Below are 14,540 nucleotides of genomic sequence, written 5' to 3'. Positions count from 1 at the left end.
TGCATTTTATTCTCATTTTATTAAGATTTTTCAACAGCTGCCATTTGGTTTGTATAGCAAATTTTTAAAAAAGTAACTTTTTTCCATTTTTGATATTTTTATGAAAATTTTCTTCAATTTTAAAGCCCTGCCCCTCCCCCAAAGAAGTATTAAATAACTACCATGTAATGTTTATTTAGGGAAAAAAACGTAAGGAACAAAACCAGCTTCTAAACACTTGCAAAATGGATAAAGGTACAAAGTCAAGACCTGGGCTGCCCCAGGACACCATCAGCACTTCACCGTCCACACCAACAGATGGGTGGGCCATGCACAGACCCCCCTGGGGGCTTCTTGTTCCACAAACTCTACTCCCTTTCTCCTCTTGACCTCCTCTGCTGGCTGTCCTCCTTCCCTTCGAATCAGTCCGACAAAAGCAGCATGATCCTTAATACATGTTCAGCTTTGTAACGAAGACAATACTGTACTTGGAAAGCTCAGAGATCCCCCTATCCAGTCGAGGAGGAAACAATATCCAAAATAGTATTGATGGTTTCACTTTCTGGTCAAACACATGCTCGTACTTATTAAATTATCAGATGCTTCAAAAGTCCTGATATGTAGACAGCACAAAAGTTCCTTATAAAAAAGTTGCAAGATTATCATAAAAATTTCTGCAGCAGTTCAATCTCCTCATGTGGAGCTTCTGATGACAAAGCTGGTTCTGATAAGTAGTTCCTTTGACATGCACAGTAGCTTCCCCTGTGAGTTCTATGTTTTGAGGGTTCCTTTCAGACCACAGGAGGTTGAAATCCAAGTTTAAAAGACTCCCTGCTGACAAAATGTATTATCTATCAATGGGATATTATTCGGCAATAAAAAGGAACAAATTACCAACACACCTTATATGTCATGGATGAACCTGAAAAAATATGTTACGTCAAAAAAGCCAGAATCAAGATACCACACTTTATACAATTCCATTGATATGAAAAGGCAAATTTATAGGGACAGAAGATTAGTGGTTGCTTAGAGCTGGGAACAGAGATTATCCTGTAAATGGGCATGAAGGATCTTATTGCAGGGGGATGAAAATGTTCTAAAACTGAGTATGGTTATGGCTGCACTACTCAGGAAAGTTACTAAAATCACTCAATTGTACATTTGAAATGAGTGAATTTTATGATACGTAAAATATGCCTAAATAAAGTTGGTTAAAAAAAAAAAGTCCTTGCCTCCCAAACCACCCATCAAGCATTAAACATTTCTGAAGGTTCACAATCAATGGGGCAGGATTATCACTTAGTGTTGAGTTACAGAGTGAAAACACTGTCCTATTTTACAGCAAATAGCTAGAATGTTTCTTCATTATTTTAAAATAAAAGGTAGCCAGTAAGAAGGTAGGACTGGGAAAGAAATCTCAGAAAAATCTCACAAAGGAGACTCCTATTAATGACAAATCTAAGGGGGCTTTTTCTTTTAGAGTAAAGATGGTGCATCTGTCCCTTAGCAGATTTCTCTTCTGTCCCCTAGGGGTAGGGTGGTGAATCTCTTAGCTGACACCCTAGAGATCAGTGTATAGTACTCAGCTGTCCTATTGGTATGACCCCCCCCTCAAAACTAGACTGACTGGGGACAGCAGTAGGAGGTTGGGTGGTAAGGGCTGAAGGCCAAGTAGCAAGAAGGAGACTTGAGTGTCTTGTTCGGTCTGCCTCCTACTCCCCTATCCTTTGTCACCAATTGCAGCTTCCAGATGGGAGCAATAAAGACAGAAGATTAAAAACAAAGCGGGGGTGGGAGGGGGACTCTCTCAAAGTTGTAACTAACAAAGTCTGTGGATGAAATTTACAAGGCAGTAGAGCAGTGGCCACAGGAAGTACTCTGCATACTTTACAGGGTGGAGCCAGGAGAACTAATGATCCCTGTGGGCAATGAGGATGGCCATGATTTACACGGGGAACTGTGGGCTGAGGCAAGGCTCCCAAAGCACACCAGACCAGATCAATCCTCCTGTTCTCTCCACCCACTTCCCAAACCAACGAGGTCTGCATTATCCCAGAGAGTGGCTGGGGATATACAGTCTTACCCAATAGGTGCACATCTCCAAATCATGGTCCAATCTGCCAGGTCTCTGCCTGTTCCCATACTGTAACATCACCAAACCAAGAAACATTAGTAACCCGTCATGCTGGGGTCCTTCTAGAATACTTGCCTCTTCCAATCACAGCAGGGTAGATTCCCCATGATGTTTCGACATGGGGTTTTCAGCAGCCCTAATGCAAGAAATTTCAGTCAACCTGTGTCCTTTGACTACTCCTTCACACATCTTTCCTGTCTGACATATATTAATTCCCAGAGTGTTCAAGTGACCTCCTTACTTCCCAGCCTCTCCAAAATCAAGACAGAACTTTGACATTATAGTAACACATGATTTTAGAAACACTGCTTGGTGTTTCACTAAGAACATCTTTTAAGCCGTAGTTGGCATTATAGCCTTAACTAAAGAGACCCCAGCTGTTCTGACTTTGGAAACTACAGGTGCTGCAAAGGTCCAGCCTTTTCCTTATGATCTTTTTTGGTTTGGCCTTATATGTTCCCCACAAGTCAAGTGCTGCAGTCAGAAACTGGCCCATGGCCCCAAAGCTGCAGGTGCTCAGGCCTGGGCTAAATCCATCCAGTTCTCTGCAGTTAAAGGCCGGGAGAAACTGAAAAGGCATTGCCTTTATTTCTTTCTTCCCCCTTGAAGTGCAAGAGAGAAAATGGTTTTCATCTTGGAGTTTTAGAGTCCAATAATCACAAAAATCAGAACTCAATCATTAATAAACTAACACTGGGACCAGCCAGAATTGGCAATTATTAAAAATACATATTCTGCTTCTACACAAATTCTCAAATTTCAACTTGCCAATAAAAAAGTTTCAACAGGGTAGTGGCTTAAACTCAACATCAAATGATCACTTACAAATACCAGCCTCACCCTTAAAGGGCAAAGGTGTCCAGCTGGGCTTGCGCCCAGAACCTCTCCTGGGAGAAAAAGTCTGAGACAGAGGCTCCCAGACTTTCCCCAGTGAAAAGTCCAACAAGATCCACATGCATTTTCTGCTAAGGAGTTGGCAAACTCCAACTAAAGCTGAGCCTGTGATCTGGGTGACAACTGGGCTCCCACCTCATAACATAAAATAGATGGAGAAAAGAGTTGGGCTACAAGAGGAACCACTGGAAGCACAAGCCTACGCATTAAAAACGGGGTCACATTGCTAGCTGATTCCTGATCCCAGAGTCAGCACACTGTGTGTCTGAATAGGACTGGAAAGTCCAGCCTCTAGGTTCCACTGCTCGTCTGGCAGGAAGCTTAGTCCTGACCAAACATGCCTGTGAAACAATACTGAAGACTGACATCTAAGATGGAAGCCCTCAGCAGATGGAAAGTCAAACCCTTTGGACTGCACCTGACATCTTAGCCTATCCCGGTGTCAGAAGAGCAAGCCTTCTTCAGATGAAGAAACAGCTCGATCTGGACCCCTGTAGGACTCTCCAGACCAGGAGCCACACAAGACTCCATTGTACTGTTGGTGATGGAGACACCTACGGTCTAGAAAAGGCTTTTTCTGCAATCCCAATGCATTTCTAACAGCCTTTAGAATTCCGAGCTTGGACAAGCTAATGGAGACTGAAGGAGGAAAAGCAGCCCCAGAAGAGCGAGACCTCTATTTCTGCACTTCCAAGGCCCTCTCCTTAGAGGAAACAACCCCATCTGAAAGCTGAAGCTGGAATAAAGTTTCTTTATTCACAGCCCTTCCTGAAAATGAGTTAAAGAGTTCCATTCTCTTGAGGTAGAGGCTTTGGGAACTAACGTGCACATCTGGCAATACCAGCTCCCTAAGCTACTCTCCTATGATATGTGACCTAACAAGGAAGGTCATTTTCCAAACGATGCCATCCTATAAAATGAGGAAAAGATGTGGGTTCATATTTGAAATCAGACATTAGCCTGTGGCTGTTAAAAGGTCAACAAGGGAGCTCATAAGAAAAAGGAGAAATTCTTAAGCTTTCCAGACCCTAGTCCTCTCCTTCCAACCTCTGTCCCACATCCACATACTGAATTTGCACAGACTTTATTTCAAGTTACATGATCTTTTCCTGTTAGGCCTATCACACAACACAGTAGCAGTCACACAGAAGCCACTGTCCTCCTCAGGCCTCTGCAAGTCCTTGTCCTGGGAGAATGCCAGGACTGGACAGACACGCTCTCTTTTAGACCTGACTTTGCCACCTACATCACTATCACACAAAGGCAGCTCCTGGTGCCCACTTTAGTTCCTCATGAGTATCAACAAAAACTCATGTGACTTATAGGCAGAAAAGATAAAAGGAACATACCCAGAGAGCCCCACCTAGAAAACTTGCAAAGCTGGGTGTGTGGGAATGGCAAAACTTTGTAATTGCTGAAACTATTCTGGCGGGTTACACAGTCAGCTGGTTCAAGCAGGACTCACTCTCCTGGGCTTATTTTGAGTTGTTCTGCATAATTCTGTAAGGTGGGGAGAAGCATCCACACAGTGACTGCAGCTTCTTGCTAGTGTCCTGAAAAATATATTTACTTGTACAAGTGTATAAACCTTTCTAAGGGAAGTAAGATACCAAGAGGACAAAGTCTTCATGGGGCTGGGAAAAAACTGTCAAAACAAACTTAAGATATAACTAACAGGATTCAAGGATGACTTCCCCAGCCTGAAGCTGATGGCCAACACAGCTTGCCTTTCATATAACTTTGGTAACAATATCTTTTCTTAAAAAGAGAGTAAGGTTGGAGTGGAAAGGACACAAGGGACCAGACACCACGAGGGGCAAAGTGGCAAATCCACCTTAGTGCTCTTTTACCTTGTAAAGGACGAGTTTGAGGGTAGCTGTAAACAGAGGCTTAAGAGTAGGCCAACAGTAACTGAATGATTCAAGTGACAATCACCACCACAGTCCTCCCCTTCTGATTTATAACTTTCACCAACCACCAAAAGAGCTACTGAGAACCAGTATGTTAAGTCTGTGTTACGGTTCAGGGCAGGGAGACATGGGCTCACAGGTCATTGGTAATCCCAGGTCATGGCAGGAAACCCCAAGGGTCTGGGGAGCTGAGCGGTGTACTCTGGTTTGTAACGCCTGCTACTTCCACTTGTCCCTCTTCCCGTGCAGCTTAACAGACTTGATAAGTAGTTCTCCAGGTGTTCACTGCCCTTGGTAAGTATACAGCAGGGTGAGAAGGGCATTCTTAAACACCCAGATTTTCTTGGTCAGCTTATTTTGTTTAAACACACACAGCAGAACATTCCTGATGGAGGGGAAAAAAAAGATTACAATTTCCTTAACTCAAAAATCTAGTAATAATAATAGAAAACTCCTCCAAGTGAAAGTCAGTAGAACAAAAGGGAAACACTCAGAGGCTTGCAGAGAAAGACTGAGCACATTAGTTACTCCAGTCACAGTGTCAAGTTAAACCACTGTCCCCTCCCCGCTGTGCACCCCGCCCGCCCCACCCCCTCTTCATCTCCGCATGTTTGTGCAGCGCTGTCCCCAGATGTGGGGACACACAAGTCCTCCTCAAAGCTTTCTGTCAGCTCAGTACTTCACTCCTGGAATAAATTCCTTGGCATCCGGGTTCAGGTTACTTTTGCTCTGAAATAAGAATCAAGAGATAATAAATCCCAAGGAAACCTGCACTTTAAAACTTAATTTCTCCCTGCTTCCATTATTACCAGTACCTTCCTCTCAGCCTCAAGGAGAGAAAAAAAGAGAATTTCTTGCAACTCAGGCTGTTTTTGCTGGGCTGCTTGCAACGGCTCCTGACATACTAAGCCCCGACCAATCTCATCTTCTCCTTCCTGCTTTAGACTCCTGTTCCCTTCATGACGTTTTCATTAGAGGCTTGTAAGTTTGACTCCAAAGATAATTTTTCAATTCACTGAGTACCTTAAATCAATGAGAATCAAAGTAGTCCATCAAGCCAGTTACTACAGTTGCTATTTTTTCATCTTGCTGTACTCTCTTTGCTTATCTACTCTTGTGAATACGCAAAATCTTGGTAAACTGCAGGGCACAATCATTCAGAACACCAGCTGTGTGAGAATTATCTCACTCACAGAATTCTGACATTAAGTAAACATGGAAGGCAGGGAATTCATTTATCCGTTCTTCTAATTATAAGTGGAAAATGGCCTCTTAAGAGTATTTTCCTTCTAAAATGAGCAGGAAATTTTTATAACAGCATCATTCAAAACTATAAATACAGATTTGAGGGATAGTAAAAGAAAGGACAGCAGCAAAAGACAATTTGAAACCAAACCTCTTCCATGTTGAATTTTTTATCCTTAATCCCAACTCTACTTTGAAGAGCCCACTGGGGAAAACGAAAGTTGGTAATGCTGCAACAGTGTTTTCACAGTGCTTTATGAGATGCAATGTATCTTCAATGCACCCTCTTATAATGCCCATGTGATGAGTGAAGAAACGGCAGCTCAGAGGGCTCCAGAGACTTGCCCAAGGTTGCAGGGCCAGCAAAAGAGTCTGTAACTCCAAATCCTATATTCTTCTCCCTATGTCACATGTGGAACTACATATGGCTCTTACCAAAATATCTTCAGAATCGTGACCATCGCCAACCGACAGTCCATTTAACTGTTGTTGCAACTGTCCCATGGCCTGAGGCAGATCTCGTGATGGAATAAACCAGTCTTGGTCTTCTTCATCCAGCATCTCCTGGAAGCAACGGTCCAAAAAGTCTTGCTCCTGCAGCTCCTCCTCCACCTAGCAAGCAAAGGTGAGGAGCTCTGACTTACTGTCCCAGTGGGACTCACCCCTTCCAGTTTTTTCTCCATCCCTCTCTTTCAAAGTTTACTATTCTGCAATTAAGAATGACCTTGTATGAGATCTACTAAGAATTAAGAAGCTTCTGATAACTGACTAGAGAAAAATATAATTTTTAATTTTTTCTAACAAATTCCATCAACAATAACACTGAGGAAATAGGTATTCAAAATAGCAGAAATTCCAGGTCTTTACAGATCTTTTAAGATCTCTAACATGTAACACAGAAATTTTCCATTCATGTGGCACTTACAGAAAATCATTTTAAAGCATGAAAGTCTTTTCTCAATCTTGTTAAGAGTAACATTTCTTAAATTTCCCATTTTATAAGTATGGAAAAGGTACAGGAACCATGTAACTAGACCACTACCCAGATAGTGGAGATTAAATCAAAACCAACTCTCAGCTTCTGGCCCACTTTTCTGGTAATGAGGCCTCTAAGGGAGAAAAATACTTCCAGAATCTTAGAAAGATATAAAAAACACTTTTTGGCATGTCAACAAAAAATGATGTCATCAATGCAGTATTCTTTCAAAACAAGCAGAAATAATAGAAATATTTAAACAATTCCCTATTTCTTAAAGATTACCCTAAACTAAAGCAATATATATCTAGGATATTTTACACCTCTTTGCTGACATTGTCAACTCCAGTAAAGAGCATGGGTCACTCCACAGATTGCGTGTAATTTTAACAGGCCTCCTGCTTCACATTTGACCATCCCTTTCCTGCAGGCTGCCTGGTGACAGATTCGCAGCTCACTAGTGCCACCATGAGAGGGGAGGTCAAGCAGAAATAATCACCCAAACTAGCCAATACAGTTAATCTCATAAACTCAAAGGAAAAGTCACAGGTAGCAAGACTTAAAAACAGCATTTCAATGTTACAATCAGCCACACTGTTTCTGATCTCAAATATATTAGATAGTCATGAAGCTCTTATAATAACCACAAAATATTTCCAAGCCACAAGATTTAACACGAATGCTCACGATCTGCCCTGACTCTCCTCAAGAGCATAACAGTGTGCTCCCCCTTATGAAATCTACCCTTACTCACAGGCACAATCCATGAAAACGTGACCAGGGCACAGGCGTGTGACAGGAAGCAGGGTCTATGTCCTATTCACATAAATCATGACACAGTGTGCCCACTTGGGGTGGAAACTGCTGGCTGCCCCCATTAAACTTGTTCCCTTCTTCCCAGAACACCAGGCTGTTCAGTTAAAAACCACAATTTGGGGGCCAGCCTGGAGGCACAGCAGTTAAGTTCACACATTATGCTTTGGCAGCCCAAGGTTCACCTGTTTGGATCCCGGTATGCACCTACACACCACTTACCAAGCCATGCTGTGGCAGGCATCCCACATACAAAATAGAGGAAGATGGGCTCTGATGTTAGCTCAGAACTAGTCTTCCTCAGCAAAAAGAGGAGGATTGGTAGCAGATGTTTGCTCAGGGCTAATCTTCCTCAAAAAAAGACAAAAACAAAAAAACACCCCACATTTCGCACCTCCCATGCTGGATATGGCTGTATAACTATTCATCACATAACATCCCCATAAGTGATGTGAGTATTTTGGCATCATTTGGTTAAAAGGAGATCCCTTGCTTTGGCTTTCAGTTCTCTCCCTTTGCCAGTGGCTAGACTTCCAGTTATCCTTCAGCTACTCAGCTGATAAATGCCCTGGGGGTGGCAGAGCAACACTATGGAAGGGATCCTGTGGTCACAGAATCACCTGTCTACCTGGAACGCTTACCTTGGGGCTGTTAACATCGCAGCGATATAAGACAATGAATTACTGCTGAATCTTTGGGGAAGTAGTCTAACCTTCCCACACCTAACACACTTCTCTATCTCAGACTCACATTCTGCCAGTCCCTGAGTTCCCATTTGGGGCATGCCAGGCTGGCCTGTCTGCTTACAGCTGCTGTTTCCCAGAAGTCTACACCAGATCACATGGTATTAGATCCTCTTTTAATCAATGTGGTAGAAAAATACCAGTATCTTCCTCCCAAGTACTGTCCCTCTGGTCTCTTACCAGCTGAAGATGCTTCTTGGTCGGCCGAGACCAGGCGTCCGTGTATTTTTAAGTTATTCTAAAGCCAAAGAACCCATGTCTTTTGTAACAGACTGACAGTAAAATAGGAGAGCTGTTGAGTTACACACATCAGTAGGCTTCCACTTCTTTCTTTACCTGTCTGTTGAAATCCTCTTCATTCTCCATCCACATGTACTCTGCAAATGGGTTTTCCTTCTCATCATGCCCATCCAACCCCTGGTCCTCTTTGGATTTTACACTGGGTGATGTATTCGCCACACTGGATCCATTCATCATGACAGAACCTAAACAGGAGCAAGAGAAAGGAAAAAATGATACAAGGATCAAGGAAGTGAAAACTTATAACATCTATATTCTTCCAGAAGCTTCTGAAGTTTTAAGTTAAAGTTATTAACTATAGATGAACAGCAACTACTAGTCTGTAACTGTTATATAGCTAACCATATCCTGCAGTTATCAACTATACAGATGTATAATTCTTTAAAAGTTAAAAGAAAAAAATGTCTAGGCTCAGTTAGCCTTTCTAGGCAAGTGGGGGGCGGGGAATCTTTTCAAGCCAAATTTCTGTAGGTTCTAGAACCTAATGGAGCTCACAAGCCTTCCTTAACAGTTAAATGGGTAGAGAAAGTGCATTCTTAATAAACACTCTAAGCAACTGCCCCTTATTCTGATTCTCAAGCTCTGTTTTTGCTTAAAACACATTTCAAAAAATGGTATATGTTCATTGTATTGATAAGCAAAAAGAAAATTAAGGTCACCAGTTGTCCAACCATCCAACATTAAAAACAATTAACAATGTGGTGCATATAACCTTCCTGACTTCCCCCATGTGTATGCAGATACACACACACATTCCCCAAGTATCCACTCTTACAGGAATAGCATGATGCTCCATCATTTGCTTTTTCTCATTTCTAGGTTAATATAGCCATACTGTGTTTTGGGGTGTTTCCAACGTTCCTGTATTATGAAGGTTGGATGAACTTCTTTTGTTCACCTTTCTAATGATTTCCAAATGATAACTCCTAGAAATACAACTGCTATATTGGAAAGTATGTTTGTTTTTTTAAGACTCTTGATTTATTGCCACATTGCCATAAGAATTTAAATTCTTACCAGTAGTAAGTGCTTGTTCCTCTGCATTCATGAGTATTATTATTTTTGAAACCACTGCCAATTTCCTAAGAGAAAACTTGCAATTTATTATTTACATTTTCATTTCTTTGATATTTACTGAGGCTGAATATTTTGAGATATACATACGGGCCATTTATATTCCTTATTTTGTCACTTTTAGCTAAAGTAATTTTTCTGCTCAAGTACTTTTGCCTACTTTTCTATCAGGGTATATATCTTTTCCTTAAAACAGTTTTTCTATAAAAACTTTTATTATATTTGTCATAAGTTTTATTTTTCATAAAATAATTTATAAATAAAAAATATTTTGTTTGCTTAACATCTTTGGTGGTAGTTTTTGCTGGCCTTAATTTTTGTCTACAGCTTATGTGTCTGTCTGTCTTTCTATGGCTTTTTAAAGTATGTACATTTTTTTTAATTGTTTACACTTTGGCTTCCAAATCCATTTTGGTGTGTTCACCCACATCTGGAAGGTGTTTTTTTTCTGTTCTTTATTTAAATCTCACCCATTCTTCAAAAACCACTGCAGTCTTTACTCATCTCTTCCTTCCTCTACGATCTTGTCCCTAGTGAGCCTGGGGTTAATAATACTTAATTGTTATGTTTCATATGCATAATTTTCCTCTTTCCAATTAGATTCGCAACTCCTAAACAGTAAAATGGAGGTTTACACCTCAATACTAGGAACTCAATAAATACCTGTGGATCATTGTGCTTAGGCAACTTTCCCTTTCTATCCTGTCTCCCTTCAATCTCAACTCCACCCCCTCCCCCATTGTCCTTGGGGTATCTTTAAGTTTTTTTAACAAATAATTTCCTCACTCATTTCTATCTTGGCAACATCCAGGAAAAAGTCTTTCTCTGCTTCTGGATACACTAAAAAATTATTGCTTACTCCCCTTTAAAGTTTTTGCAATTTTCTAACCTGCTATGGACATCAGAAAATCTAATCTTCTTAAAAGACAAGGTGGAATTGTGAAGAGTAAGGAACAGATGGAAAAACAACTCACTGATAGTTCAAAAAGAATTTAAGACAGAATCCCTTTAATTCATTGTTGGCTTAAATAGGGCACCTAGTATGAAATATATCAGTTTAACATTTTAGATAGAGACAAAAGAAATCAATGATTATTCCAAATACTGCTCCATAATAATAATTCCATAAGGCTATAGAAGGGAGGGAACCAGTTCTTTATTTTCACCACTTCCATTTGCAGCATTAGCAATGACAGAAGCAAGTCTGCTCTACATGCCAGGGCAACTGCATACCTAAGTAGGGTATTCCTAAGCACAGAGACTCTTAAAGGTCCTGATCCTTGCTGGGTAGTAGGTCATACAGTTTTATATTTCTAAAGACTCATTTGGCAGTTGATTACAACCAGCACAGTGATTTCACCCCATCAATATGGAAATCATCCACAGAGAATCAGAGTTCAGTTTTCAAAAACATCTGCCTTTGCCCAAAAATTAAACCCTAAGTGCACATGACCATAAGGAAAAAGGGAAGGCAGAGGAAGAAAGAAAATAATTCAAGAGCAAGGCGGAGCACAGAGAAGCAAATTGCAGGATGCAGCCGTTCATGAGAAAGAGAATAGAAAATTACCATAATCTCAACATGAGGATGTTACCCAATTTAATGCAAACACGTTAGAAGAGTTGAAAACACTGAGATACTAGGAAAGTGGTTCTCTCACAGTAGGCTATACAGTACAGATTTGTATTTTATGCCATTCAGCCTGTGTTTTCCATACAATTGGAAAATTTGGTTTCTCTAAAAAGCAGCAATTGAACAACTTTATTTGTATAGTGCTTAACAATTTGTAAAATACCTTCATACCTATGCTCTGACTTAAGGTACATAAGTCCACCTTCACTTTAAAAAAAAAATATCCAGATAGTGCTATATAGGAAGACCAAAGAAGGTATCAGACTCCGGAGTTAAGCAACCTGAGTTCCTGGGTTAGTTTAAGAACAACGCTAGTCTGCAGGCCTACTGGGTAACAGTGAACTGGTGCTTAATGTTCCCCTCGACTGCAGTGGCAGAGTGGGAATGGGGAGATTTTGCTAGAGACTGGTAACTCCTACGTAAGGCATTTGGGGAATGCCTTCCAACTTGGGGAAGACATCAGGTAAAAATAGGACCATTGCCAGTAACCTCCCTGACTCCCGGTTCCAGAATTTCATGTAACAGTCTCTTTCTGTTCCCAGCTCCTCTCCAGTTCACATCCACCATGGCTGCCCTCTAAGAGCACAGTGTTTCTCTAACCATCCTATTTTGACCTTTCACGTTCATTATTTCACTTGATTCCATCCATATCAAGGGATATCATCAAGAAATTCTAGCGTGTAAGGACAAAGAAAATATCCCCAAAGCTTCCAGAGATGGGGGAAATGCCTGGTTACATAAGAAGGATCATGAATCAGAATGGCTGCCACGCTGTCAGCTACTCTATGGAGAGGCCCAAGTCACAAGGAACTGAATCCTGTTAACAACCAGGTGAGTGGGCTTAGAAGTTCAGCTTCTCCCAACTGAGACTTCAGAGGAGACAGCCATCCCAGCTGACAGCTTGACTAACTTCATGAGAGACTGAGCCAGAGACACCCAGCTAAGCTGCTCCCAGATTCCTGACTCACAGAAACTGTAAGATAATAAATGTTTGTTGTTTTAACCTGCTAAGCTTTGGGTAAGTTGTTACACAGCAATAGATAATACAGGCATTCAATAAACGATGACAACTAGCTCTGCCATACAAACCACTAGTTGCCATATCTTTCCTGTTATCTATCAAGAGGACAAATGTGCAGCTTGAAGTAGGTCATTGCTGGAGAAGTTCTTCAACAATTTGACCTCAACAGTAGATAAAAGAGTTTATGTCTGGTCTATGTCTATACTGCATTATGAAATCTAAGAACTATTTGAAACTTACTCCCCCTCCACCTCACTTTCCCTCTTATATACAGGCAAACATGCTCAAAATGGAAAATTACAGTAGTCATTTTGGCTGAAGATGGGAGAGCATGTAGGCCTGTTCATAGTCAAAATAGGGGTGCTAAGGCCTGCCAAGCATTTGATTTAGCACTTTACCATGGTCAAGGGCTTGTGTCTAAAATATCTGGCTTGAAATAGAGACCTCCATTCCCAGCCATAACGAACTTCAGGACTTTAAATGTATCTAGGCTATTTCTAGAATACATGCTTCATCAGTTCAACACTTTGAACATCCACAACTCAGATCCAACATGCTCATACCAAAAACTAGCTATTTTTTGAACGTAAATGAGATTTTTCTGAGGCTATAAACCTGGATTGTGCCCATGATAATAGCTTGACTGTGAAGAATACATGGGACTTTAAACTAAATTACCTGGAAAAAAAATCTATTGAGCAGTTGATATAAAAACTAGTCTCTACTATTCTGTTTACTACAGTTTCATTAACTTTGTTTAGTCTGGTTAATACCATTTTAAAATCAAATATTGTGGTAACAGTTTTAAATTTTATTTCAGTTCAAATATGCTGCCACCAGATTCAGGTTTTGTCCATTCTCAGTTGCATCTCAGCAATTCAGGTCATTAGGTGCACTTGGTCATTAACATCTGAGTGCTATTTACCCTAGGCACTGTGCTTGACTGGTGCTTTGACAGGGTACAAGTTCCTTGCCCTGGTAGTATTTATATTCTCTCAGGAAAGAGACATGCAAATAATTAAGAATAAGTATGATCCATGTCATAAAAGCAGAAGTAAAAGGGACTATTAAAAAACAACAGAAGGACCCAATCAAGTCCAGAAGTGGAGGATGGTTAGGAAAGGTTTCCCTGAGCAAGCAATATTTTTATCAATTCCTGAAGAATATAAGTTAGCAAGCAATAGGGAGAAGAGGGAAAAGCATGTGCAAAGACTCAGAGGCAGGAAGGAACTTTCAGGAACTAAAAGAAGGTAGGTATGCATACCGTTGGAGGGTAAACGAGAACCACTGTGAGAATGGCAAGGAAGAGGGGTGAGGTTGCTGAGGCAGACGGGGCCAGATCATGTAGGACATTAGAGGCTACATGAAGGCTTCTGGATTTCATCCTAAAACCAAGGAAAGCCATTAAAAAGGGTTCTTGGCAGCACAGAGACATAATTCAATATATATTTTGAAATCATTCACGCTGCCATATGGAAAATGGATTGGAGAGACAAGAGTGGATAATGGCAGACCAGTAAGACAGTTAATGTGTTAATCCAGAAGAAAAAAATGGTGGCTGCCTGGATTCACATAATGGCAGTAAGAAGAGAGTAGGCAGATTCCAAAACTATTTTAGGTTATTCTGGGTGACGAACTGGAAGTGAGGAGACAGAGTGAGGGAAAATATCAAGGATAACTTAGGCACAGGCAACTGGGTGGATGGTAATGTCATTCACTGAGCTAAGGAACTCTGTGGGAAGGGCAAACTTTTCTTAGGTGGTGATGGAGAGTGGGGGTAAAAAGGGTGATGAGTTCTATTTTGGACACTTTTAATTT

The 14,540-nt window shown here is 41.0% G+C and overlaps 1 protein-coding gene across 1 annotated transcript in view; it reads right to left on the bottom strand.

Annotated features, from left to right (window-relative positions):
- Positions 1-14,540, bottom strand: part of PAIP2B (poly(A) binding protein interacting protein 2B) — a 31,678-nt gene continuing 17,138 nt past the window's right edge. Inside the window, exons 2-4 of the mRNA XM_046661559.1 lie at positions 9,034-9,182; positions 6,601-6,777; positions 1-5,649 (exon numbers count right to left, since the gene is read on the bottom strand). Of these exons, the coding sequence (XP_046517515.1) occupies positions 5,593-5,649; positions 6,601-6,777; positions 9,034-9,174 (375 nt within the window). The 5' untranslated portion in view covers positions 9,175-9,182 and the 3' untranslated portion in view covers positions 1-5,592. The remainder of the gene's footprint in view (positions 5,650-6,600; positions 6,778-9,033; positions 9,183-14,540) is intronic.

Source organism: Equus quagga, chromosome 5, assembly GCF_021613505.1.
Source record: "Equus quagga isolate Etosha38 chromosome 5, UCLA_HA_Equagga_1.0, whole genome shotgun sequence".
Taxonomy (NCBI): Eukaryota; Metazoa; Chordata; class Mammalia; order Perissodactyla; family Equidae; genus Equus; species Equus quagga.
Note: the sequence above shows the minus strand (reverse complement) of the source record. Positions and strands in the feature narration are given on the sequence as shown.